The sequence below is a fragment of the Dipodomys spectabilis genome, unplaced genomic scaffold (assembly GCF_019054845.1).
Source record: "Dipodomys spectabilis isolate Male_0828 unplaced genomic scaffold, ASM1905484v1 ptg000262l, whole genome shotgun sequence".
Taxonomy (NCBI): domain Eukaryota; kingdom Metazoa; phylum Chordata; class Mammalia; order Rodentia; family Heteromyidae; genus Dipodomys; species Dipodomys spectabilis.
In genome coordinates, this window is record NW_024870939.1 from 3,097,254 (window position 1) to 3,123,658 (window position 26,405).

General features: G+C 49.0%; 1 protein-coding gene across 2 annotated transcripts in view; it reads left to right on the forward strand.

The window, feature by feature from the left end:
- The first annotated feature begins 2,960 nt into the window (after window positions 1-2,960).
- Tet3 (tet methylcytosine dioxygenase 3) overlaps window positions 2,961-26,405 on the forward strand; it is a 110,057-nt gene continuing 86,612 nt past the window's right edge. The window contains exons 1-3 of one of the 2 annotated variants that reach the window (XM_042699710.1): window positions 2,961-3,064; window positions 3,864-4,601; window positions 17,993-18,049. In XM_042699710.1, coding sequence (XP_042555644.1) covers window positions 4,299-4,601; window positions 17,993-18,049 — 360 coding nt within the window. In that variant the 5' untranslated portion in view covers window positions 2,961-3,064; window positions 3,864-4,298. Of the gene's footprint in view, window positions 3,065-3,863; window positions 4,602-17,992; window positions 18,050-26,405 lie in introns of those variants that run through there. The other variant, XM_042699711.1, reaches the window with a different exon arrangement.

The following is a 26,405-nucleotide window of genomic DNA, read 5'->3' on the forward strand; positions in this document are numbered from 1 at the left end:
TTGTAGCAGAAAATGCTAGACTCCCCCAATGCTGCTAGGAGAGGCATACTTTGCTGCTGTGGGCTGTCCCCACTGCTTGCCTACCTGCCTGCCTGCCTGCCTTGAGCAGTGAACTAGTAAGGAACAACTCTGCTACACAGAAGGCTGAAGACCTCAAAGCAGGACCCAAGCAGTTTGGACTTTATTTGAGGGCACCCCTTAAAGGGTAAGGATTTGTAGTAAGACACAAGATAGAAAAGAAACTTGGAAGCCTATGGATCCTGGGTGTTAGTGGAATATTTCACCGATCAGGCATTACTGACCTGGTTCTTCACTCAACACATGGTGATCAGTTGCTAGGTCTAGGGTTACAGGTAAAGGGACAGGTCCTCTTACCCTCCAGGAATTCTCTGTAACTAGGAGGGAAGTTTGAAAATAGTTACAATGCCCATACCTGTTCTGTGGGGAGATGTTCCGTGCAGGGTTCCTAAGGCTTTGGGATCTGAGTTACTGGAGGACTCTTTGAAGAATTGACATTTATGCTCAAACCTGCAGGATTTGTTGGAATCTGGTGAGTAGGGAAGTAGGGTGGGAGGAAGGGGAGGGCTTTCCTCAAGAAGCATAAAGTTCCCGAGAGAGAAGTGATTAGGAAGGCTTGGCAGGCAGTTCTCTGGCAGCCTGGTTCCCTCTTAAATTTGGGTGGTTCTCTTGGCTTGCTGCTGTTCTCCTACTGTCCCTCATGATCTGATGAATTCTGCACTTACCAAGGCAGAATGCAGGAGGAAAGATGCTGGTATCAAATTCTGAGTCCACGACCTACTGGCTGAGTGACCCTGGAAAAGTTACATGTTTCCTTATCTCTAAAATGGGCTTGATGATGATATCTACCTCACAAGGTTAATTTATGATTCAAACAAGAAGTTATTTATTGAGCCTTATTTTAAATGCTTTTTTTGGATTGTCTCAGAGATGGTGAGCACCTTGTTCAAGGTCACACTGTTAACTGTGGACAAAGCCATCTTCACATTGTCACACTACCTTTTCAGAATTATTACCAAATAGGAACCTGATTTTTATGGTGTCACGGTAAGGTGAATTGCATAATCAGTGATTAAATCAAGTTAGAAAGAAAAAAAATTAAAAAGTAAACACCTATGGATTAGAAAGGCTAGCAGGCAATGTAGTAAATCATTAAACATAGTTGTATTGGGGTGATTTTCCCCCCTTCAAATTACCTGTGCTGTCCATGTTTCCTTTAATAAACATTACTTACTTAAAACACTAAGAATCATTATACTGAAAATACAAGTCCACAACTTCTGTTTGAAAATTGCACCATAGTTCTAGACTTACTTCACTGAACAATCCTTCCCAAGGCCAAGGGTAGGAAGTAGGTATTGAAGTCATATTCACCACCCACCCTGACAGCTGACAGCCCAGCCACCGGAGCAAGCTGTCAAAATCAGGCCTGCAAGAGGGAAGTTCCCCACAACCTGTGCTACCTGGACTGCCTAGGGCTTTCTGGACAACACTTCAGATCAGTTACTTTTTTTTCCTGTCTTTCTTCTTTTTCTAAATAGCCGGGGCGAATGCTCTTTTTCCAGTTCTGGCTGAGTTGTTAGCATCAGCCGGGACCGGGATGCCTGCCAGGTACCTGGCTCGGTGAGCACCGCCCAAACTGGTCAGGCTAGTCCACCCAAAGCAGTTACTGCCAGGACTTGCCCGTGTGTGTCAGAGACCCACCCTTCTCCACAGCAACCCAGGTAGATGGAAGGCAGCTTCTTCGGGCACCAGCCTGGCAGTCAAGCCAGATGGGTGGAGCTCAATTAATCTAACCTGGAATTTCAACTTGGCCTGCACAACAGGTGAAGAAAAAGCAGCAGAAAATAGGCAGTTTGGTAACTTGGAAATACAGCTTGCTCCTTGCCCCTTCACCTCTGTCTGGAATATAGCCCAGGGCGACTTTTCAAAAGTGTCTACACCCGGTTTTAGGGCTTGGGCGCACCATTGAGTCCCACAAAGGTTGTCTGAGCCCCCCTCAGAACACGGTCCTCCGGGGGTACCTCCTCCCCCCCCCCCCGACAGTCCCGTTCCCCCTCCTTTGGGAGGCAGGGGCGGGGGGTATCGGATTAGTCTTTGTTTTCGACGCAAAAGAACCGAGCGCCGCGCGAGGGGGAAGCTTGCGGGGGCCGGGCCCCGGGGTCCGCCTGGGAAGGGCGCTCGCCTGTGATCCCCTCGAGGGGTTGCCCAGTCGGTGGCCCCGCGGCCTCTGGCCTCCGGGCACCCCCTTCTTGCGGGCCAGGCTGACTTCGTACGCAAACGCGCGATGCCCCCCATTGTCCTGCCTCGGAATGCGCGAGCGGCAGCCGCAGGGGGACAGTCGGGCCCCCGGACTCAGAGCTCGTGGAGGTGACCGGGCCGTCCCGGACCGCTCGTGCCCGTAGGGAGTGGCAGGAAGTGGGGACACCGAGGCCCGCTAGGCCGAGGGCCTAGGTTGGAGGTCCGCGTGTTCCACCCCACCTCGCTTGGCCTCAGCTGCCGCGCCGCGGGAGGGCAGGGGTGGGCAGCCACGGGGGGCCGCGGAGTCCCGAGAGGGCTAACCGCGAGGGTGGGACCGGATCGCAGGTGCAGAGACCCAGCGGCGCGGCCCGGCCCAGCCCCTACCAGCCGCCCGCAGCGCGCGCCCCAACCCCCCTCCGCGGGCACTCCCCCCGTGGCGCGGCCCGGGCCCGGCGGCGGGGGCGGCGGCGGCGGGGCCGGCGGGGCTCGGCGGGGCCGCACGTGCGCGCCCTCCCGGGCGGGGGAGTCCCCGGGCGAGCACGTGCCGCGGCGCGCGGGGGGCGGGGAGTCCCGCGGACGCCTTCATTGCTGCTGCTGCCGCCGCCGCGGCCGCCGCTGCCTCTTCCTTCCTCCTGCGCCGTCCCCTCCTCGGCCCGGGCGGGGGGCTCCGCGCGTCAAGCTCTGCTGGGCCGGGCGCTCCGGGAGGCGGACGCCTCAGGCGGCGGCGGCCGCGACGGTGGTGGCGGCGGCCTGGGGCCGGGAAACTTTGCCCCTTTGTGCGCTCCGCCCCAGAGGCGGCGGGCAGGTCGGTGCAGTCGGTGCCTTTCCGGCTCCAGGGGTGGGGGAGGGGAGGCGGGGGGGGGGGGTCCGGCCCCGGGCCGGCGGGGGGGGGGGGGGCGGGAGGCCGCTACTTTGTGGCCGGGGGGGCCGGGCAGGGTGCTGCGGGTCACCGTGTCGCGAAGCCAGGCGGGGGCGGCGGGGCGGGGGCGGCGGAGCCGGCGGAGCCTAGCGGCCAAGGCCCCAGAACAAAGGAGCCCGAGCGGCGGCGGCGGCGCGCGCGCAGCCCGGCCCGCGCCCCGAGCGCGCCCCCCTCCCCGCGCCCCCACGGCGGCGCGGGCCGCCCTCCCCCGACGGGCCGCAGGCGCTGCGGGGCGGCCGGCGCGGGCTCTCGCCGGCGCGTCCCCACCTCCAAGGCCGCTTCCGTGCCGGGGGCGCGGGGCATCCCGGCGGAGCGAGGCGCTCAGCAAACTTTATCTCGAAAGCTCCGCTCCCTTGGGCAGGGCCCCGCGGTCCCCGGTGAGGGGGTGTGGGGCGATGGAGGTGAAACTCAAGCTAAAGCTGGGAGTGCAGAGGGCAACTTTCTCAGAAATCCCACCGCGATCACCCCTTTAATTCGTCGCCTAAGGCCCCCTTAGCACTTAGTCTGGCCCTAGGCCGCCTCCCTGGTGCGTCCTGCCTGAGGTGCCGGGGAGGACTTGGTTTGTGCTTGTCCCTCTTTCCCCCCATTTTCTCCCCCCGCCTCCACCCCCGAAGCAGGAAGAGGTAACACGTGAAAGTTGCCCCTGAGCCCCGAGTGATACGCTTCCCCTTTCTGTCTCTTTCAGGCAGTGCTGCTGCCTTCATCATCCTTATCCCGGAGGAGCAATACCGGGAAGAGTACTCCTCGCCCTGCTCTGCCCCACCACACACCCACCTTTCTCACCTCATGCCCGGGTCCCGGGTGGGTGAGGGTGAAGAACCCACCCAGCCAAGATGATCTCTTCCCTGGGGGCTGCTGCTGCTGCTCTCCTCCCCCAGATCCTGGGCCCCAGCAGGTGGGAGGGTGGCCCTGGAAGGAGCCCTGTCAGACTGCTGCAGAGGAGGTGAAGAGGGCTTAAAAGGCGCCACCCATCCCAGACACGGAAGCTCCTTGCCTTTTGCCCTTTAGATCTTGACTGTTTTAGGAAAGAAGAATCCGTTGGTGAACCTTACAGGCAGCAAAAAACTGGACTGTGGTTCTGCCTGGCACCTATGCCCCCGCCTCTGGTAGCATCAGCATCATGAGCCAGTTTCAGGTGCCCCTGGCGGTCCAGCCAGACCTGCCAGGCCTTTATGACTTCCCTCAGGGCCAAGTGATGGTAGGGGGCTTCCAGGGTCCTGGGGTTTCCATGGCTGGGAGTGAAGCCCAACTGAGAGGGGGTGGAGATGGGCGAAAGAAACGGAAACGGTGTGGGACTTGTGAGCCCTGCCGGCGGCTGGAAAACTGCGGGGCTTGCACTAGCTGTACCAATCGCCGCACACACCAGATCTGTAAGCTGCGCAAGTGTGAGATGCTGAAGAAAAAAGTGGGGCTTCTCAAGGAGGTAAGCTGGCCGTTGTTAGGCTCCCATCCTTTCCTCCAGAGTGTTGTAATCATGGAAGTCTGATAAGAGTCGCATCTCGTTCAGCCCATTCTCCCATTTCTGATCTCCTTGGTTGGCCTTTGAGTGGGGCCATACCTAGAATCATAGCTGACATTGCAAGCCCAGGAGGCTTCTTGGCAGGACTGACAATTATATGGGAGTGACCAAGTGGCAGTGCTATTCGCATGTCTGAAGTTTGCACTTGATATAGGACAGTGATGTCTAGCTTGATCGGCTTGAAGCCCCAAAGGTTACATTTCTAGTAAACACAAATGTCTAGGTGATGTGGTCAGTGATGACGCCAGACAAAGTATTTTGGAAAGTAAGCTGTGGAGTGTAGAGCGATTTCATGCTACCTTATGGAATGGGATGTTCTTTCCTTAATCCTTAATGCCATAGTTTTTCTCAGATAGTAGGATGATTGAAACAGTTTGGGAATTTCCTAGATTCGGTAGTGGGCACCAGATACTAATGGTCATTAATGGTGCTTTTGAGATACTGTCTTCTCAAAGAGGAGAACTCCCTGTATTTGGGGTGGAGGTGAGAAGGATTTGGGATGAGCAAGGGGTGGGTGGTGGGAGTGAGCCTGCATTGGCCATCTTTCTCTTATTTTCTGGTGGTGGATTGCTGGCACGAGATTGGTGGCAGCTGAGACAGTGGGGTGTTGGCAGAAGAACAGACAAGCAAAGTTGAGCAGATTAGGCAGAGCGGTATAGCAGCTGAGGTCACTTCAGGCAGCGGAACTGCCGCTGGACAGAGACATAGTCCTGAGCGGTCTACAAGGCTCCCCTGGCTCTGTCACTGATTTATCTGAGAGCCCAGACAACTCAGGACTGTCTTCTCCTTGGGGAAATAGAAGAGTTGTACTTGATGGCCTTTGAAGCCTCCTCAGCTGACCTGCGAGCTTCACGCTCTGAGGGCTAGGGCACCTGTGGCTATCATGGACTGGCGGCATGCACTTGGGATTTCCCTGACCGCTGAGTGCAGAGCCCTGCCTCAAGCTTGTGGGGCTGTGGTTCTGTGGCTAGGGAAAAGGATCCAAATGTTGGAGGTTAGGGAAATGGTGGTGCTGAAAATTTCCCTCCCTTTTTACTTTCCTGTGTCTATTTGCTGTGGATGCTATGTTTTGTGATTCAGACCACAGACTGCCCTTTTTCTGTACTTACCAAAGCAGACATCTGGATCTTATCTACAGCTTGTGACCCCAGCCTGGGAGATAGTGTTCTACTCCCTTTAAGTTGCTGGTCTTGAGGGCGGTTAGCACCACTGGCCCAGTGCCTTGCAGGTCATTTTGAAAGGGCTGGGATCTGGTACAAGTCTCACTTCTGGGCATGAAGTCTGGTGTTCTGGTGAAAGGAAGACCTTCTCCGCGTACATTGTAAAACTTAGTGCCTTCTTTCTAGTATTCATTTCCTCCTCCACTCCCTCATTCCATTCCTCTCATAATCAAACCAGAGGGGTTAGGAGGCTGAGTTTTATAGGCTGATGCTCTTGAATCAGTGACCCTTGTGGATGGTGTTAAGTGCTACTTTTGGCAACAACAGGGCATACCTGAGTGAAAGGGGCTGGGAGTGAGGCCAGGACCTGTCATCTCTGTGTATAAGCTGCCGGTACAGGCTGTGTGGTGGTCATGGTAAAGATAACTTAGATCTGGGTTGGCTGAGGCTTCCAGACAACCTAGCTAAGTGAGAGAGATCTGCACTCTGTGGACCTTGCTATGACTGGCAGTCCCCCTTGTTTCCCAAATTGAGGTAAAATGGCCTGTAGTGTCCTAGGACAGAGGGTCTACATGCAGGTCTGTGAATCTGGGCTGGCACCTGGTTTCTATAAAAATAGTGCCATGGGAGAGTGGAGAGAAATTCTTTCCCTAAGGCTTATTTTCCTTGATTTAAAGAGTTTTCTGTCCTAAGGCTAGGTCCTTTTTGGATATTTGAAATGCACTTTCTTTTACAAAGTGTAGGTGTGTACAGAAAGATCTGTTTTATTTTTATTTGTTTAATCTTTGCTTAGTAAAATGTAAAATGGAAACTAGTGGTTCTCTCCACATTTTTTTTAACTGAAGGCTTAACTGAAGGCTTAAGGCTTGAGAACCACTATCCAAGAGCCACCTCTTTCAACTGTCTCTGGCATAGTTGCAGAACTGAGACATACCTGACTGTCTGAGCAAAGTATTTAACAGCCCTGGGAGATTGCAGAAAGACCATATGCCAGGTCTGAAGAAGTCATTTTGGCCCTGACTCTTCTGGTGGGCTAGGACACATCATCCAAGGAACCTCAGAAATTAGACTGTTTACACATATCTCTCCTTGGAATTTCCTCCTCATTTAGAATGGTGTGCCCTTTCCTTTGCCGTAGCTCCATTTCTTCTAGCTGCCTTTGGGGCTTCCTTTGAGCTTTCCATTGACAGCTGCCTTGTATCATCCTGTAAGGGAGAAGATTTATCTTTTTTTTGTCTTCCATTCGTATTCTTTATCCTTCTCCCACCTCCCAGTGAGCTTTGGGGGAGGGGACTGGGGGAATCCTTCTACTTGAAAAAGTAGTTCAGCATTTTGAGACTAGAGACAGCTTCCCAGGGACAGGTGACCTATTCTTCAGGTCCTAATGTGATTTTGGGGAAAAGTTGGTGGTAGCTGTAGGTAACATACCAGAAGGAGTTCAGTCATGTGCCATGGTCTACAAGCCTAATTCCAGGAAGGAGTTAGATACTAGGCTGCTTGACTTGCGATCTATTTATCTGAACAGTGGCTCATAGCAGAATGAAGACAGCTGATTAGAATAGTAGGACTTGATATGGCGGCAGAGTAGGACTCAAAGTAGACCAGGATAAGTTAATCTTTGAGCATTGTTTTTCTCAAATGTAAAATAGGGGTAATCCTAGTGGGTGTACAGAACAGTGAAAGAGAAACTGTTTAAACAACTGTGCATTAATCTGAGTTGTAAACTTGCAATACAAATTACATGTTTCAAGACATTCCTGGCTTGCTGAAAGAACTGTGGGACAGAACATAGGGGAAGAGGCTGAATGCCATGCACAAAGAGTCATCGTGGTCCTGGGCCTGTCTGATTAATCGCCCATTGGTGAAGAAATAAAGATCCAATTGAGTAGAATGTTATGGGGGGGGGAGACAACAAAAAACAACCCTCTACATAGAAAAATATGTACATCAAGCTGGAAACAAGACTAAGAAAACATCAGTGAAAATGAAAAGATACATGGGTTGAGAATATTTTCTAACCCTCCACCAGGAGGATTTAATGGCTGAAACACAGCTTTCTGCCAGATACAGACAAGCTACCTTGGAACTAGGGGTTTGTGTGTGTGTGTGTGTGTCTGTGTGTGTTTAAAAAAAAAACAATCATAAAACATTAATTCTTGCCCAGTCTGCTGGTAGCTCTCTTTCTAAGCACAGAAGCTGTAAGGAAGGATGATGCTGTTAGTAACAAAGGGAGAATTGATTGGTGGAGAAAGGGATGAGATCTTTGGAGAAAGAGGCACCATCTTGGCATTTGTGGAGCCTGAAACACTGGGCAAGGGGAAGTGTTTACCAGAGACTTTAGAACCTTGTCTTTGAAATGCAAGTAGTTTTTAACCCCAAAGCCACAGACTCTAAAAGGGAGGCCAGCTGGAGGGATAGGATTGGTTTTTAAAAAGGAAATGCTGATAGAACAGTCAGGAATGGTAGCCTATGGAGGAAGGTAGTGGCAGTGGGGAAAGATGAACCATCTGTGTGGCCGCAGGGTTACTTTCTACTGAGCACAGATGGTAAAGGTCGTGAATGCTGGGGTTCAAGGCACGGAAGACAGGTGCAGGAGTGGGCTGAGCCTTCACAGGCACATCGGAAAGTTCATTGGTCAGAATATGCTGAAGCTGGTGGAAAATACACCTGGTAATAAGTCTTCTGTACATTCCCCACAAGAATGAGAGAGAAGGGGTAGGATGACAAGTTTGGGACTATAACTAGCAACAAAGAGAACAACCATTGGGTCCTGGTGTACTAGAAGGGATAAACTAGGGAAAGGAGAGCCAGTCAGCTGCCCTACCTGACCCTGGGCCCTCTGCACCACTTGTGTGTCCCATCAATCTTTAGAGAATGTTATGTTGAGTAAGGCATCCAGAAGACAAAAGACTGCCAAGAAATGTAGTTTTTTTTTTTCAGAGATTTTAGGCATTATAAACACATAATCTTCATGCTAATTCATTCTTCTCTAAAAAAATTATTTGCAGTAGTAGGGTTTGAACTGTGCCTTGTGTTTGCTAGGCAGATGCACTAGCACTTGTGCCACATACCTCAGCCCTTAATGTTACTATGTTACTTCCTGCCCACCCCACCCCCAACCCACCCCCGTCCTGGTGCTTGAACTCCTGGCCTGGGCTCTGTCCCTGAGCCCCTCTGTACTCAAGGCTAGCGCTCTACCACTCGAGCCACAGCGCCACGTCCTGCTTTTTCTGTTTATGTGGTACTAAGGAATGGAACCCAGGGCTTCATGCATGCTAGGCAAGCACTCTACCACTAAGCCACATTCCCAGCCCTAATTTTAATTTTTGATGGCTCTGGAATAGATTATTTTGAAAGATGGCTTGTAAGATTTTAGAAAGGTGGACACAAGAATAGCCCAGACAAGTTAAGATCTCAAAAGGTGTTTGCTGATCAGAAGGGCTTCAGGAACAGGGCCTCTGAAAGTAGTAAAAAGTGGTTGTGTAGAGGAGGGGGATGTCCATGGGATCTTGGAAGGGTCTGGATCAGGCTTATAGAATATAAGGATATGTTCCATTTTCACAAGAAGCAGGAAATAGATTCTTGGGTGGGTACTGGTAGTTAGCATTAATTTGAGGGATGGTATAAGGGGCAGTAGCCCCAGCTAACTCATGAAAAATTCACAAGTAAGGAATGTTGGTTTCCTATCAGGTAGGAACAGATGAAAGTTTTTAGGAATATTGATAACCCATCTTGAGAACTGTCAGAGTAGTCCCATTAGGTAAGGTGAGGCTAAAGCTGGGTACCAGTGACTCGTGCCTGTAATCCTAGCTACTCAGGAGACTGAGATCTGAGGATTGTGGTTTAAGGCCAGCCACGCAGGAAAGTCTGTGAGACTTTTATCTCCAGTTAACCTACAAGTGTGAAAAAAAAGCTAATGAGAATGCCTAGGCCCTGAGTTCAAATCCTGGTATCAGCACACACACCAGAAAAAGATAACTGTTCAGCTTGCATATGAGGAATGCAGGTGATAGCAAGTCTTATATGGAAAAGTCTAATATGTTTTTTCATGTGGGGGAGTGCATAGAACTTTTACTAGTGGGTGAACATTTTACAGACAAACTAAAGCTGTGTCAGAAAAAAAAGAAAAAAGAATGTTTAACATCTTAGTTGTTGGTACATTCAAGAGCTAGCTTGAGAGGTTCTGTTTCCTGTATCTTTGTGTGGCTGCATAGAGGCAGGGTGCTGATGGGCAAGGATACGATAAGGTCATATTCTGTTCTCTCTCTGGGTTTTCTTACTTGGACTATTGTAAAGCATATATTGTAAAGCATAGAACTATGTAAAGCATAATATCAGGCAGGTCTAGTCTGTATTCCCGAGAAAATTACATTGCAGAAGAAACATTAGGCCACAACATTTCTGGATTTTTTTCTTTTTGTGGTTCTTGGTATTGAATTATGTGAGAGGGCGTCACATAAAGTGCATTACAAATGTGTTTCATGCCCAACTATAGACTTAATCATTTTAATGTACTAGACTTAATCTTAGACCTAGCCTAGACTTAATCTTGGATCTGGGTTGGGATAAGGTTTGCGCATTTTAACCCCTCTGTACAGTATTTTTACAATAAAAAAGTACAAAAAAATTTCAACCAAATGTTATGTGAGTGTGCAGAGCTATGTTTTCACAGGGGAGAAAGTCTGTGGGTTTTAGCAGATTCTCAAGAATTTCATGTCCTCCTCAAATTAAGAAGTATAAGCCAGGGCCCTGTGTCTCACACCTCTAATTCTAGCTACTCAGAAGGCTGAGATCTGAGAATCAAAGCCAGCCTAGGCAGAAATATCTGAAACTCTCGTCTCTAATTAACCATCCAAAAAATTCCAGACCGATGATATGATAGAGCACCAACTCTAATTGAAAAAGCTAAGCAAGAGAATGAGGCCCTGAGTTCAAGCCCCAGCATGAGGGAGGGAGGGAGGGAGAGAGGGGGAGAGAAGGAGGAAGCGGGGGAGGGGGGAGGGAGAGGGACAGAGGGAAGGGGAGGGGAGGGGAAGAAAAGCAAGGGAAGGAAAGGGGGAGAGGGAGGGAGGAAGAGAATGGGGGAGAGGGAAAGGGGGAGGGAAGGAGGGAGAATCTACCTGAGCTGACCTGTCCAGTATGATAGCCATGCTATTTAAGTTAAAAAACTAACATTAAATTCAGTAACTGTCACAGTCGCTGTCTTCAAGTACTATATAGCCACATGTGGCTAGTAGTTCAGAAATTAGCAAGTGCATATAAACAATGTTCTTGTCACTGCAAGAAACTTTATTGGGCAGTGCTGTGAGCTGGGTATAGCACCTTCTGTGTGGTACCTGCACCTTCACCTCAGTCTCTCTCTCTCTCCCTCTCTCTCTCTCTGGTTGGTCTGGGGCTTGAACTCTGGGCTTGGGCACTATCCCTCAGCTCTTCAGCTCAAGGTGAGCACTCTGCCACTTGAGCCACAGTGCCACTTCCAGTTTCTAATGGTTTATTGGAGATAAGAGTCTCAGCTTTCCTGCCTGGGCTAGCTTTGAACCGTGATCCTCAGATCTCAGCTTCCTGAGTGGCTAGGATTATAGGTGTGAGCCACCTGCACCTGGCCTCAGTCTCTTTTTAGGTTAGGGAAATAGCTATCTGGGTTGGCTGCTTTCAGACAGATTTTTGGTTTATGATCATGGCCCCCATCCAGGAATGTAGTAAAGTCTGTAGAAATGGGGAAAGCAATGATTTCCTGGGTTCTAAAGAAACTCACTGTGTCTTGAATGCACCATCTTTGTTTTACTTACCTGCTGTAGGGAAAGAATAATAGGAATGTGGTGTGGCTTCCCATAGCCTCCTACTGGGGAACAGGAACCCTCCCCAATCCAAGTCCTGATCAGCAGTCCCAGTGAACCTTGTTCATGTCAACTTCTAGTCTCTCCTGGGTCTTGGGGATGTTTCATTTATAAGAAGGTAGTGTGGTACTCAGGAGAGTTGGCAGGCCAGGCTTGGGGTCTCAGGAGTTCTCCTAATTCCCCATTCCATTCCTCAACACTTTCTACAGCTGCCTTTGAAATGAAGGCAAGGTGCTAAGAAAGAGAATGGCTTGTAAAGAAAAGAAACACTTCCATCTTTTTCCTTGTCCTGCTACAGCCCAGGTAGTAGTGCTGAGAATTGTTTAAGGTTGATGTGGTCTTCTGCCTAAGTGCATACACACAAGGCTGAAGCACTGCCGTACCTAGAGTGCATATATCCCTCAGTTACCCAGTCTCCTATCACTTGCATAATAAACTGATAAACCTAAGTTTTTATTAATCACTGAGGGACAGGGACAGAAGCATACCAGTGTTTCCAGTAACACAGACAATAGGCTCAGACACTCTCAGATGGTTCTGTCCCTGTGGTGTTGCTCTAGCATGTACACCTATGCCTCTTCCTCCACACCTACCCTGGGAGTTAGTGGACAAATGGTACAACTTCCACTGCTGTTAGAGCAGCAACACTGGATTCTTAGAATGGTAGTTGAAATGGATAGAGTCATTTGGTGGCATGGGCCTGACTGCAAGTATTCTCATAGCCCCCTGCCCTATCTCATTACTGCCAAGAGAAGCCTCAGGAAGTGTGCTTGGGGAAGTTTTGTCAAACAGGAGGGACAAAGTATACTGGAGTAGAGTCTCTTCCACTTCTGAGAACATCGAGTTGCTTTCTCTAATCTTTTGTTTTTTTTAATTGATCACAGAAAGATTTGGGTACTCCAGTTCTCCCAATGAGGCTAGGAATGATTCTGGAGCCTTGGAAGAGAAAGAGATAGCAGAGTGTTTCTGTGAGGGCTGGATCTAGTCTGTATTGTGTTCATGCTACAGGGTGAAGAGGGCTCAAGTGAGGGCTGGGGACAGGGAAAGAGCTTGTACAGGATGATATCTGCTTTCACCTGTAGACTTGTAAGTTGCCTTTCTAGCTCTGTTCAATAAGCCTTGCCTGGGACTGACTAGGCAATCACCAGGCTGAGCCTGAGTAAGGAATTAAGAGGAGGCAGTTAACCGTCTGTCCTTAATAAGCTCAAGGTCTGGGGGAGGGATACATGTATGGAAGTAGATAATTATAGCACATTCTGGAAGAGCTATAAGCAAGAGGTGCCTTGAGGGCAAAGACCAGCTTTAGTCTCCTTTGGGCCCCTTTTGGCCCTGCTGGGAAGGAAAGGAACATGTCTTGAGAGGTTCAGTGTAATAAAGGATGAAAAGGATGGTATTGTCTCTGCCCCTGCCCACTGTGGAGATGCTACTGAAATGCTTGTGGCTGGGAGAAGGATAGAAGGCTAAAGACAGGCTGGTGTTCATAGATTCTTGAGGAGGACGGTTAGATGCTTTGTGTTAATTCCTCAAGGAAGTCTTCTTTGGGGGCTGTCTTAGGGAGCTCCAGCATTAAGCCTTGCTGTCTTGTCTTCTGTGTAGCATCATATGGTCTTGGGCTTTGGATATTCATGGTTCAAAACTTGAATTTAGGGTTTAGAGTTCCTGATTGGGCTCACAGAACATCTCATAGGTGTTTTAAGAAGGCATTTGGAGTATAGACAGAAGATGGATTGCTACCTGTCAGAGGCTGTGGGTGCATCCTATCTGTTGGCATGGAAGTGAGAGGGTGGAGTTGTTGGCTCTCTCTCAATAGATTGATTCCCTTGGACACTGAAAGCTTTGGTTCAGTTTGGATCTGTTGCATCTTCAAGGAGGGACACATTTTTTTTTTCTTCTTCTTGCTGCTGCTCAGCTTCCTCTCCTCCCTGCGATTGCCTTTGACATAGACTTCCGCTGCCAAAGCTAATTGTGAGGCCTGATCGGTGAATGAAGGCAAAGGCAGTTCCCATGACAACCGCAAAGAGTTTCCAATATAGGGGATGATGTATGTGTGATGGGCTGCAATTACTTGGGTGGAAATGGATGCGTGGACACCGGGGACTTCAAACATAGGCTCTGAAGGTGGAGTGGGTGTTGGGTTTCTTTAGCAGGATCCTTTGTGTGATCAAAAGGGAAGGAGGTCACAGACTTTTCTCACAGTTGATTCCAAGTGTGTTCGGTGGGTGGAATGTTGGGCAAAAACGCACAGGAGCTTTGGGCAGGCAAGACTCCAGCCATTGTGACTGGGGAGGCAGGACACACATACACAGACAACTTTCAGGTGTCAAATGAGAAATGTTAGAAGTGATATACGCCTGTAGAAAGCTGGATTAGCCAGAGGTGGCTTCCTGGAGAAATCTTTGAAGGAAAACCCAGTAGAGACCTCATTCAGGACACAGCCAAAACAGGAAAAGATGAGAAGCCTGTCTGCCTCTATCTTCTGCTAGCTGTAAGTGAAGTAGGTAAATTTGAACATCATAGTGCTAATCATAGTGGTCCTTGAATTGTACTACCCTAAGTGAGGAGATACTAACCTTAGTGCTCTTCTATCAGTGTGACCTTGGGCTAGATGCTAACCCTCTCTATATCCCAGTTTCTCCTGCTGTAAAATGGGCCTGAATAGTTCTTGTTGCATTGACTTGTTTTAATGTTTAAATAAGATACTGTATGCAATGCTTTCAGATACAGAGCCCTCCAACCATGTGTCCAGATGTGTTCTCAGTCCCTGGTCTTTATCTGTGTGAAGTCCATTCACCTTTCCCCAGTGGAAGGGCTGTGGTCCTATCCTTCTTGCTGGGCATGCAGTGGATTGCAATGGAAGACGGGAGTGGGATCCTATGTGGAGGAGCCTCAAGTGCTTCTACAAATATAGAGGGCACAGAGTTGGGAGGAGGTCAAGAAAGGAGTAAAAAATCCTGGATGGAGGCTGAGTGGCCTTGGCATGCATTTCTCTCAAGTTTTGGCATTCCAAGGTGCCTCAGAAGAGGAAGGAGGTCAGGATGGGATGAGAATGGTAGCAGGTAGACTACCTTGTAGATGATAATCTCCTTTGGGGTCGCCAAGGGCTGCTGGAGAGGGTAGAGCTGTGTTAGCATAGTATAGGGAGATAAATCAGGAACTTGGCTCCATGGTTCTTTTTTTTTGGTCAGTTGTGGGGCTTGAACGCTGGGCCTGGGCGCTGTCCCTGTGTTCTTCAGCTCAAGGTGAGTGCTCTGCCACTTGAGCCACAGTGCCACTTCCCGTTTTCGAGTGGTTTATTGAAGGCAAGAGTCTCACGGACTTTCCTGCCGGGGCTGGCTTTGAACCCAGATCCTCAGATCTCAGCCTCCTGAGTAGCTAGGATTACAGGTGTGAGCCACCAGCGCCCAGCCGGCTCCATGGTTCTTATAGGCAGGTGAGGAAGGCCTCTATTGGTTGGATAAGTCTGGGATTTAGCTGTAGCTCAGCTGTGGCAGGTCTTGCCTCTTAGGAGTACATGTCTCCTTAGATCTTTGGGGACCTCAATGAGAAGACTAATTAGGAGAGTCCAGAACCTTGCTGCTTCATATAGAAACTGAGCTAAGAATGTTCTAGCTTTGTGCAGAGCCTAGAAGAGTGGGGAAGACAGACTGTTGAGTAAATAATTGTACTTGACTTGACCAGTGTCCTAGAAGAGGTGCTCTATAAGAACTCTGTAGGAGTCCGTGATGTGTAGGGAGGCTCAATGACGGAAAAATTTGCAGAGAGGAAGCACTATTTAGATTGAACCTCATGCCACATCTGCTTGCTTGGGGGGCAGGGGGCTGGGGAAGGGGAGGGCTCCAAGCAGAAGCACAGGGAATTCTCCCAGGTCTGAAAGAGAATCTAAAAGGAAATGATAGGTATCTCCTTGTCTCCCTGGGACTGGCAGAGAGGAGGGATTAGAGGATTGCAGTGGGAAAGGACTAGGTTTGAATTTCAGCCGCCTCTCACCAGCTGTGTTGACAGGCAAGTAACTTAAAATCCCTATATCTCTTGTTCTCCCATAAGAAACAAGGTTGTATGTGGAGTAAGTCAAATAAGATGATACTGCAATGAGGTTGGCATAGGGCCTGATATGTTAGCAGGGGCTTGATAAACTGGCAGTGGTAGAAGCCACAGTATTCATTGGTACTGTCCAAGCAGTATTAGGCTCTCTTTTCTGGGTGTAGGGAAGCAAGGTAGCTTATATCACAGGAGTTTGGGGGGCCAGAATAAAGGAGGGACTTTACCCAGCCTTATTCTTTTATCACCTGCCTCCTTCCCTGACCTGGGAGGAGACTGGTGGAACTGACCTTTGTCCCCAAGGGGAGGCAGGTGTGGGCCCCAGTGCAGCCAGAAGCCTCCTCACCTGAGGCCAGCTTTGCTGTCTGTCTCTACCAAAGTAGCTTATCCTGTTCTAAGTGTTCTAAGTACTCCCTGAGGCCCTGGGGAGGAAAGCAATTAGGCATCTGTAAGGGAGTGGGTAAGAGAGCGAATCACTAGATCAGGAGGAGTGCTCACGCATCCCAAGTCCTATGAGTCACTTCTCTCTGGCCTCAGCTTACTCATCTGTGAGAATGAGAGGTAGCACCCAGTGAGCTCGTCCACAAATGCCAAGTGCTGGTAGCAAGCAGCACCCACAGTGGGGCAGGCAATATACTGCGTTTCTTCTTGGGAGCCCTGACAACTGTGTGAAGTAGCCGATAGTTCATTCTTCAGATGAGCAAGGTGAGGCTTACAGAGGTAAGTTATCACTTAGCCAGATAATAGTGGAGCTGCGAACCGAACTTGAATTTGTGGGTGTCAGACAGTCAGAGTTCTGGGGTGTTCAGCTAAGATATGCCCAGGCATGCCTTAGACTCAAATCTAGGAGTGGACTGTAGAACCTTTCTCTACCCTGTTGTTGCTCTTCAGGTGTCTGCCCTTTAGTCTCCTGTGTGTTGCAGCCTTCATAGGCTTAGAATCTGAGAACTGGAAGGGAAGAGATTTTTGAGGTCTGAGCTGCTCCCCCTCCTCTGTCTCTCTACTGATGGGAAGCCCTGAAGTCTGGGACCAGTAAAGTCTTGGGAAGGGCATCTCCTGCAGCCTCTGGAAGAGGAGAAATCGTGGTGGGGTGGGGTGAGGGCATGTTTTAAGTACCAGGTGTGAGTGATCCTGGATGTGGGGATGCAGATGCAAGGAGCCGACTTGGGGAGGTTTGAAGTACAGGCAGTGTGGACTCCCTAAAGCACCCTGTTTTCTAAGGTGGGTGCAGGAGGGTAAGGAGTAAAACTGCATGCTGGTGAAAAGTTTGATCTTCAAAACGAGACAGGGTGACCCGGGTTGGAGGCCACTGGGTTCTAGCTGTGTCACCTTGGGTAATTTATGTCTTGAGTTTTCTCATCTGTGAAACAGGGTAAAGGTTCTCACTGCCTCCCTCTGCTTTTTTTTTTTTTCCCCCTCCTTTTTGGAGGAGTGAAGCGATTGAGAGAGCTTCAAACTCATGTCTCCGTGGCTGCCAGGGTGAGGGTGGGGCGGGGCGGAGTGGGGCGGGGAGTTGGAAGGGGCCGAGACCCACCCGCCGGTGCCCTACCCCAGGTGCAATCTTTGACCCCGGCAGGGTAGGGGACGCCTGTGTACTACCTTCGGGTATCCTCGAGAGGAGGCAGAGTGTGCCCGGAGGCTCCAGCCTGCCTGGGAGCCGCGACAGGCCTGAGAAGCAGCTCGAGCAGCTCAGCTGCACCCTCGGGGGTGGCCCCGGCCTGCGGCTGGGCAGGTCCACCGGTGGAGGCCGGGCTGGCCGCGGGATTGGCTGGCGCGCGCGCCGCCCCCTCGCACACCAGCCGGGCGGAGGGGAGAGGAGGCGAGAGGAGGAGGAGAGGGGAGGGGAGGGGAGGGGAGCGCAGCCGGCAGCTGGCCGCCGCCTCCTCTGCAGTGCCTCCCTCTGTGCGCTCCCTCCGGCCCGGGGATAATGGGAGGCCCGGCGGCGGCCGACGCACCGCAGAAGGCCGGCCGAGGTAGAGCGCGCAGGGCCTGGAGGGCCGGTCAGGCTGGACCTAGACGGGGTGGGCAGAGCCTTCTTGGGTTTCGGAAGGATTGAAAAAAGGAAAACAAAACAGTGGGAGCGAATAGCCCGTCAGCGAGGTCTGGGCGGCAGCTGGAGACAGGAAGATGGTCCCTGCGAGGCTTTCTTCCCGAGGCCCCTTCCCTTCCCGTGCCTTCCTTCCCCTTCAGTGTGCTGCAGAAGGACTTCGCTGCTTTCCTGGCACCAGCCTGGCTCATCCGTCTCTGGCTTCTTTTGCAGGTGGAAATAAAGGCTGGTGAAGGAAAGGGGCCGTGGACACAAGGGGCGGTTGTCAAGGTACCTTGTGTGTGTGTGTGTGTGTGTGTGTGTGTGTGTGTGTGTTGGGGGAAGTGTTCGACTGAATTGGATAAAAATAAAGGGTCTCCTCTGGTGATCCCTTAATCTCCCACTGTGTGTGTAGCAGCAGCTGAGGGGGAGGGGCAGCGCGAGTGTGGGCGGCCAATGAATTCTCAGGCCTGTGTGGGTTTTGTTTGGATTCTTTTTGCTTTCTCAGCTGGATGGTTTGGGTGCAGTTGGGGTTTGGTTTGTCGAACTGTTTTTTTTTTTTAAGAGATGCAACCCACTCCCCACCTCTCTGCCTCTGGAAATCTCTCGAGAATGTCCCTGGCACTGTTGGTTTGCATCCAATCTGCAGAAATCCCTGGGGGGGGGGGGGGTGACGGTAAGGGGAAGGAGGGAATTATCCTCCTGAGTCTGAAGCTGATAGGGTGTCATTAGTCATGCTGCTGTCACCATGGAGATGGCTGGAGATGAGAGGAGGTGGTGGGGGTGAGGATTATTTTGGGTAGGGTGGGGGCTGATGCAACATTATGGCTTGGAAAGCCAGCGGGTGTCTGCTGTTAGTCTGGTGCTGCTTAGTGTCTGGGGGACCAGGAAGGAAGTGTTTCCAGGTGTGTAGGAAGCAAAGAAGGGGGCATTGAGATGCTCCAGGTGGTTGGTTGCCTGAAGGCAGGAGGGGGTGATTGGGGTATTTGGGGCAGGGGAATGGACAGTCTAGCAGAGTATGTCATTACTAGGACACCATGATAATCCTCCTAGGTTGGCACAGATCAGTAGGTTTCCTTGGGCTTTGCTCCTGTTTGGGGGGTTGAAGACCTGCTGTGAGTTTAGGATTACTCAGCAATATCCTCTGCTGGTCCAGAGTGGAGGAAAAAGTAGGAGGCAGCTCTGTGTTGCTGTCTCCTAAGATCATAGAGACTGGGAGAGGGAGTATGGGGACAGGTGGGCAGGGACAGTGGGACTCTTCCTAGTGGAGAGGAAGGGAGGAGGAGAGCTTGGTTGTGTGGGTATCAGGTGGGTGAGATGCTAGTGTTCCCTCATGCTCTTAGTTTCTTCTCTCTGTAAGTCCTCCTCCTGCTTCCTGGGAAAGCTGTGGGAAGCTTCATGGAGGTGCTAAAACTGGCATCCTGCCATCTTACAACATTGATAGGGAGGGGCTGACTCTCTTCCCCATATGCCATGGGGGTTCCTGAGTGAAGCTGAGGCTGCAGGGTAGATCCAGAGGCCAGGGTGGTTCCCTGGACTCATCCCAGAGAATCTGAGAGTAGGAAGTGCTTGGGGGAGGGAATGAATTCTGCTTCTGAAGCTTTCTGGAGAATGGAGATGAGCCAGGTAGCACTCGCTCTCCAGGGGCGCTAGCATGTCTTCCTGAGGCTGAGAGTAGTGGGATGAGACTGGGAGGCCCTGAGGCAAGAAGAGGGTGGTGTGTACTGATGATGCCGTGGGTGCAGAGAACTGTGAGCTTACCACTCTCCTTGCACCTTTACTGAGCAGAATCCCTAGGTTCCACCTCCACTTGGCTACCTACTGTTGACTTGGGGAGTTATAGGCAACCCGTGCCCTGCTTTAATAGCCGCTGGAGATGTGGAGATCATTGAGTGGCCTTGCTCTGCCCCAGCCCAGGGAAAGCAGGACAAGAGGATATGGACAGATGGACTCACGGAGGAGGCATGTCTCTCCTTCCAGTGTATTTCCAGCCTTGTCATCCTGAACTTCCTCTGCTGAGAGAGGAGACTGCTGGCAGGTCTGTTTACTCTCCAAAGCACCCCACCTGCATGCATGCATGCATGCCTGCGGTGCTGCTGGTTCTCCTTGGCAGACCTGCTTCCCTTCTGTTCTTTGCCAGTGTATTCTCTAGTTCTCTGGCCAGTGTTCCTCTGGCCTGGAATGATGAGACCAGTTCTGCAGATCTGCTAGAGGTTTCTATTCTCATTCTAGGTCCATGAAGTTATGGACCTGTGGCAGGGGCTACTTAAAAAGAGGCTTGCCTGTAATCCTAGCTACTCAGAAGGTCGAAATCTGAGGATTGCTGCTTGAAGCCAGCCCAGACAGCAAAGTTTGTGAGACTCTTATTTCCGATTAACCACAAAAAAAAAAAAAAAAGCCAGAAGTAGAGCTGTGGCTCATGTGGTAGAGGACAGAGACAGTACCCGAGGCCTCGAGTTCAAGCCCCAGGACCAGCACCCCAAAAATTTGAGAGGAAACCCTTCAAATAGTTCTTTCCCTTCCCTTTTCTCAGAGATGGCTATGTTCTTTCAGTTCTGATATTGTATCTGCTTGTTTTTATTGTTAAGTTGTCTGAGAATCTGTAGCTTTATCTCAGCCTGAGCACTGCCAGCACTTAGGTCTGAGTGCTGCCAGTTCCTAGTTCTGCCTTCTCCCACATAGGTTTTCTTGGGTGGCAAGTGGGAATGATATCCTACATACCCTTCATGAGGCAGTTTTGCTCACCCCTTTTCCATCATTAGGTTGTGGAATAAAGAATAAGGGTGAGCTGTATAAGCTTGTTCTGAGATCACTGTGTGTTGTGTGTGCCACAGTCTGTGGTCCCACGCAATGGAAGTAAGCCTTTTGCATGAATGAAGCCAGAAAGAATATGCATGTGTGCTGTTTGCCAAGTGTTGCCAGAACTTTAGGAGTAGCCTGATATATGGGTGTACACAGTGCCTGGAACAGGCACAGAATTGAATTTGTTGAATACACATTGTCATTTTATTGTCTAGTGTGCTTTATGTGTACCCATGACATCCCAGCAAGCATGTCATATAGTGTACACTGTCGTTGCCTCCCCCCCCCCCCCCTTGGCAGTCTGGACAGGAGCAAGTGCCCAGAGCAGCAGGCCACCCTGTTTTTGGGCTCCCACACAGCTCCCACGCTCTGCCCCATGGGAACACTCTACTGCACTGGCTGAGGATGTCTGGAAACTATTTTGGGATTGTGCCCAGGATCTCTGCCTTCTGTCTCTCCTTTTGACCATAGCAGAAATGCCTTGTTGTCAAGAATCTGTGATCCCCAACTTTTTACCCACTGTACATCACTCCTGCTAGTTCTTTCTTGGTTTTTCTTCCAGCACTCTTCAAGAATCTAGGAGGATCCCATTGTATGTTTACAAGCAATGAACTTGGAGATAGGGAAGCAAGTAAGCCTATCAGGCTAGAGCAGGCTAGGGAATGAACTAAGAGGATTGCAGAGTTGAATATAATGATGGAGAAAGAGAGGGCTTTCCTGTGCATGATAAGGACTGGAGTTAAATCCTATAATTTACCTCTGCCTCCTTGGTGACCCCAACCTTTTTTTTGAATGTCAAAGAAGAGGACTTGGCAAGAGTGAGCTGAAGGGAGAGCTGTCTGTCCATGATAGTATAGGAACCTAGGGCTGCATTCAGCGACCACCATGATGGCTGTGCAGCTCTCTTGCTGGGCCTGATGAGGAAGAGCATGAGTGCTGAGTTCCCTCCAGCTACAGATGGACATGTCTGCTAGAAATAGGCTTTGTGGTCTTGCCAAGTCCCCTCCCATACCCTGGAAGCTGTAGCAAATGGCTTGGCTGGCTAGGGGGTAGTGAAGGACAGAGATTGTGGGGAGGTGCTTTGATTTGGCTCAGCTTTTGGGTCTCCCAATCCTCTTAAATCCTTACTTTCCCACTCCTAACCTCCTGGGCTTTGGCCTCATTTCCTCTCACACCCAGACATCTGGCAGTCACTTGAGGACTCCCCCTTGTTCCCAGCATCTTTGCAGCTTCTGAGAAGGAGGTGGCTTTCTTTGGATTAGTTTAGGAAGCCTTTAAACAGACAGCAATGATTTGGTTGATTCAAACATATAGATTATTGTGGTGATGAGGACCAGGACCCCATCCTCATCTTCTTTATCTTCTTTCTTTGTCCCTTTGTCTTTCACCATTTGCTGTTCATTTACCACATTCCCAGTTCAGTAGTAGATGCAGGAAAAAAAATGCAGAAATCATTCTTCAAACCTCATAAAATCATTGGAAGTTAGAGACATTGGCTAAATTACTTAAAATCAGAACTCCTAATTGGGGAATCAGCATTACCAGATTTTATTTTCATGCAATAAATGCCTTTGATCTTACCTTGTGTGTTTGGGGTAGGCAAAACACCTATATATACCCAGCTTTTTACCTTTGTTTTCTCTGGTCCAGTGACCCTCAAGGGACTTTGAAGGACAAATCAACATGCCAACCTTGTTTTCAGTATGTTGGTGTTTCTGGGATCTAGTGATGACAGGTTTGGGTAGTGGTTTAGAAATGGTCTAGCTGAGAAGGGAGTTTAATTTTGAAAGCAGTGTTGGATTTAGATATGTTAGGTTTGAGATCCAGAGAAAATGGAAATACTATATCTATGCTGTTTACCTGAGTCTGAAATTGTTTTCAGCATACTAAGATTGTGGCTTTTGTCAGACATTGTCTTCTCAGACAATCCCAGCTGAAGCTGAGATTGGAAGGATCAACCAGAGTAGAATTTTTTTTTTTTTTATGAGACTCCATCTCAATGCAGAGAAGCTGAGCCACAATGGTGCCTATCAGGAATCACTGCTACAAGGCCCTGAGTTCAAACCCCCCAGTACTGAAAAAAGTATGGGTCATATTGCCAGCCCCTATTTTTTCTGGGGGGAGGGGTGGGTGGGAAGGGGTGGTTTCCAGCGAGAAACACTGGCTAAGAAAAGATGAAAAGCACAGTTGTTTAATCTCTTTCTTTTCTGTTTCCTCCTGTGCTACTATGCTTGGACTTTGTCATTAGCCAAGGGAAGTCACTACATCCATGGACTTTTAAGTTTCCTCTGTAAAGTGACAGGGTGTTGCCTTCCAAAATTAGCTTTATTCAAACTAAACCTGGGAAAGGACCAGTCCTGTTTTGTTTTTGTTTTTAATTTCCAAAACATAGTTTATATAAAACTAGCTCACACTTTGCAGCAGGTGTAGCTAACCTCCGATGGTCAGTACTATCCAAACTAGCCTATGGGCCATCCAACCAGGCAGGACCAGTGATCATGCCCTTAGATATCACGGTTTCTTCATATTGCTGTAAAGATTTCAGAAGGTTCTGTGTTGTGATAGACTGGTGAACAGTTTATGGACCAGACTTAAGTACTGCTTTTGAACTTTGAGAGTGCATAGGAATCTTTGTTTTGATGCCTCCCTACTCTTTCAGACATGGCTTACTTGTTCATCTATACCCTCTGTGTATAAAAAAAAAAGTCTCTGTTCCAAAGGTTCTTTGGAGTGCTCCAAAAGGTTCACTTGTACCTTAGCCTCTGTAGAAAAAGATGTTTTCTGTGTTCCCTTTATCTCTGCTAGCCTAGGAATTTGATGGCAGAGCAGCAGAACCTTGGGCCCCCTGAAGGGCAGAAATCTGTGTGTGAGATTTGTGTGTGTGTAAGTGAGAGACAGAAAGAGATCACGAACAAATGAACACTGTATAACTTGGAGAGAAGTTAGTTTAGGGTCAAGTCTGTAGATCCCAGCATTGTCTTGGGCCTTAGATGCAAAGCACCTTGACTTCTGAGCTTTTTCCATTTAGGGATTCCTGTTGTAGGGAGGGAGCTTTACATTACTTACAGAGGGGAATTTCATTGTTACATTTCTACAGGTGTTTACAATACATTCCCATCACTCTCAACCTGTCTATGGCATCCCCTTTTCACCTTTCTGTTTGGGTATTCTTAATCTATTGGTAGATTTCTGTAAAGATGGACACCCTAATCTTTCTGAATGCTGAGTTTAAGCATCTTGTACCTACTTTCCCTAGCTGAGGGTCTTTGGCCTTTTTGTTCAAAATGTTAAATATTAGACAAAAATGTAAAAATACTAGGGTAGAGGGGGAGAAGGATGGAATTAAAATTCATATGTACAACCTGGCACTGGTGGCTCACACCTGTAATTCTAGCTACTGAGGAGGCTGAGATCTGAGAATCATGGTTCAAAGCCAGCCCAAGCAGGAAACTCCGTGAGACTTGTCTCCAATAAACCACTAGAAAACCAGAAGTGGTGCTGTGGCTCAAGTGGTAGAGCGCTCGCCTTGAGCTAAAGAGCGCATGGACAGCGCCCAAGCCCAGAGTTCAAGCCCCATGACAGACATTAAAAAAAAATCTTTAAAAATTAAGTGAAAATACTAATTTCCTTTTTTCCTACTGCCTCATTCTAGAGGAACGGAGTGGGCTATGGGATCAGTAATACTTTCTTGCCACAAAAATATTCCTTAAGAGGCAAACTCACTAAGGATAGGAGGATTAGAGTCTAAGCAAATCCAGTGTTTGTGGCCTGGAACTCTTGTGTCCTTGGTGTTTAAGTAATTGGATTTCTCTACCCCGCCTCCATGCATTTTCACATGTAATCCTAAACTACCGGGCTTCACAAGGAAACAAAGGCATTGAAAGGGTTTGCATATTGTCCCTGACAGTGAGCTTCTGAGCTCTGTGCCTCTGAAGCATCTACCAACTCTTCCCAAATGTCTGTCCTTGGGGAGCTGCATTTTCTGCTTGTGGACTTTGATTCCCAGCCCTGCTAAGCAGATGGAGTTTACAGAAGGAGCTGGCTCTTGCCAGTTACCTTCCTGTACCCTAGAGAAGTTCCATTTCTACTAACACTTCCTTCCTTCTTTGTTTCTTTCTTTCCTTTCTTGTTTGTTTGGTTCTTTCTCTGTTTCTCAGTCTCTTTTTCTCTTTTCTGGGCACGTTTGTGTGAATGTGTGTGTGGGGGGGGGGGGGGGTACTGGGGTTGGAACTCAGGGCCTTGCACTTGTTAGGCACATAACTATCGCTTAAGCCATTCCTCCAGAAATGCATGGTTTTACTGCACAGTTAGTGTGAACAGAGAACAAGGCTGCCATTTGAGGCTCCCAGATTATGCTGGAAGTTCTAGGCAGGCAGGCAGGCCATGCATCATCCTCTTCCTCACTGGTCCTGCTATTTGTCTCTTAACTAGGTCCTAGCTGATGGCTGAGCTTTATGTTGACCTCTGCCCTATGGCCTTGCCCTCTACTATTATTCCTAAGTGGTTTCCTGTTTTCTAGCTGTGGGTTCTCAGAGAGATCATTTGGACCATGGGTAGTAGTTAGGGTTTAGCTCTGGGGTTGTGTGGTTGGAATGGCGTGTGTCTTGGGGCAGTCCTGGCAAATGGCTGAATAGCAGTCAGAACATCTCGGCTAGGAGCCACAGAACTCAAGGTTTTGTGTCTAACCCTGGGGAGACCCTCCCCCATCACTTACAGATGCTGTGACCTCTACAGGGTGGTAGGAGAGGTGTTGGTCTCCCTATTAAGCCTCTTTGCCAGGTTTGGAGAAATGGGATATAAAGGAGGACTTGGCTGGGTGCCAGAGCATGCCAGCCTTAAAAATTCCTACCCCCCACAGCTTCCTCCAGGACAGACAGGGGCTATGCTTCAACTTGCCTAAAGAGTTTCCAGTGGCCAGTCCCTCTGGTTCAACTAGTTTAGTGGTTCTCAGCCTTAGCTGCATATCAGAATCCTCTGATGAGATTTTAATTTGCATACATTAATTGTGCAAGACATGGGGTTCATTGTGACATTTCTACACATTAACACAATGTATCCTGATCAATGATATGAGGAACTTTTAAGAAAGAGTTAATGTCCTGGACCTAACCTTAGAGATATTTGCCATATATATAGAAGTGATTGATCTGGAGTGGAGCCAGCCCCAGCATTTTTTGAGGCTACCCAGGTTGAGAGCTTCCTTGTCCAGTTTGACTTTCCCTGTGTCTCCTATAACCATGGTTAGCCCAAAATGTTTTTTTCTCATCTGTTGATAGTTTTAGTGATAATACAAAGTCTGGAAAAGTTAAGACAGATGACACGCTGGATTGAATGTTCTCTTCCATGAGACTGATTCATGAGTATGAACTCTGGTTATTAAAACCAGAATTTCAGAAGGAAACTCTGCAGTACATGATAGAAACTAAGCGTCTCCTCTCAGCTTTTAATATTTAAAACTTTTAATTGAAATATAGCATATACATAGAAAATATATTTTATATAGCACATATATGCATACTGCCCATATTGTGTACAACATGGTGAATTTTCACAAATATATATACAAATATACACATATACGAAAGCACATATGTGGATTTAAAAATGACCCTAATGCTCAAAATTTCTATAGCATTTATACAAAGTCAAGACAGTACAGCAGTGTATGCTACCTTTGGACTTAGAGGGTTTTAGTTTATCATGAGCCAGGCATACTTTAAAAGAAATTTTTTTATTGTTATAAAGATGATGTACAGAGAGGTTACAGTTACTTAAGTCATGTAAAGAGTACCTTTCTTTTTGGACCATGTCACCCCTTCCCTTGCTCTCCCTGTTTTTTCCTCTC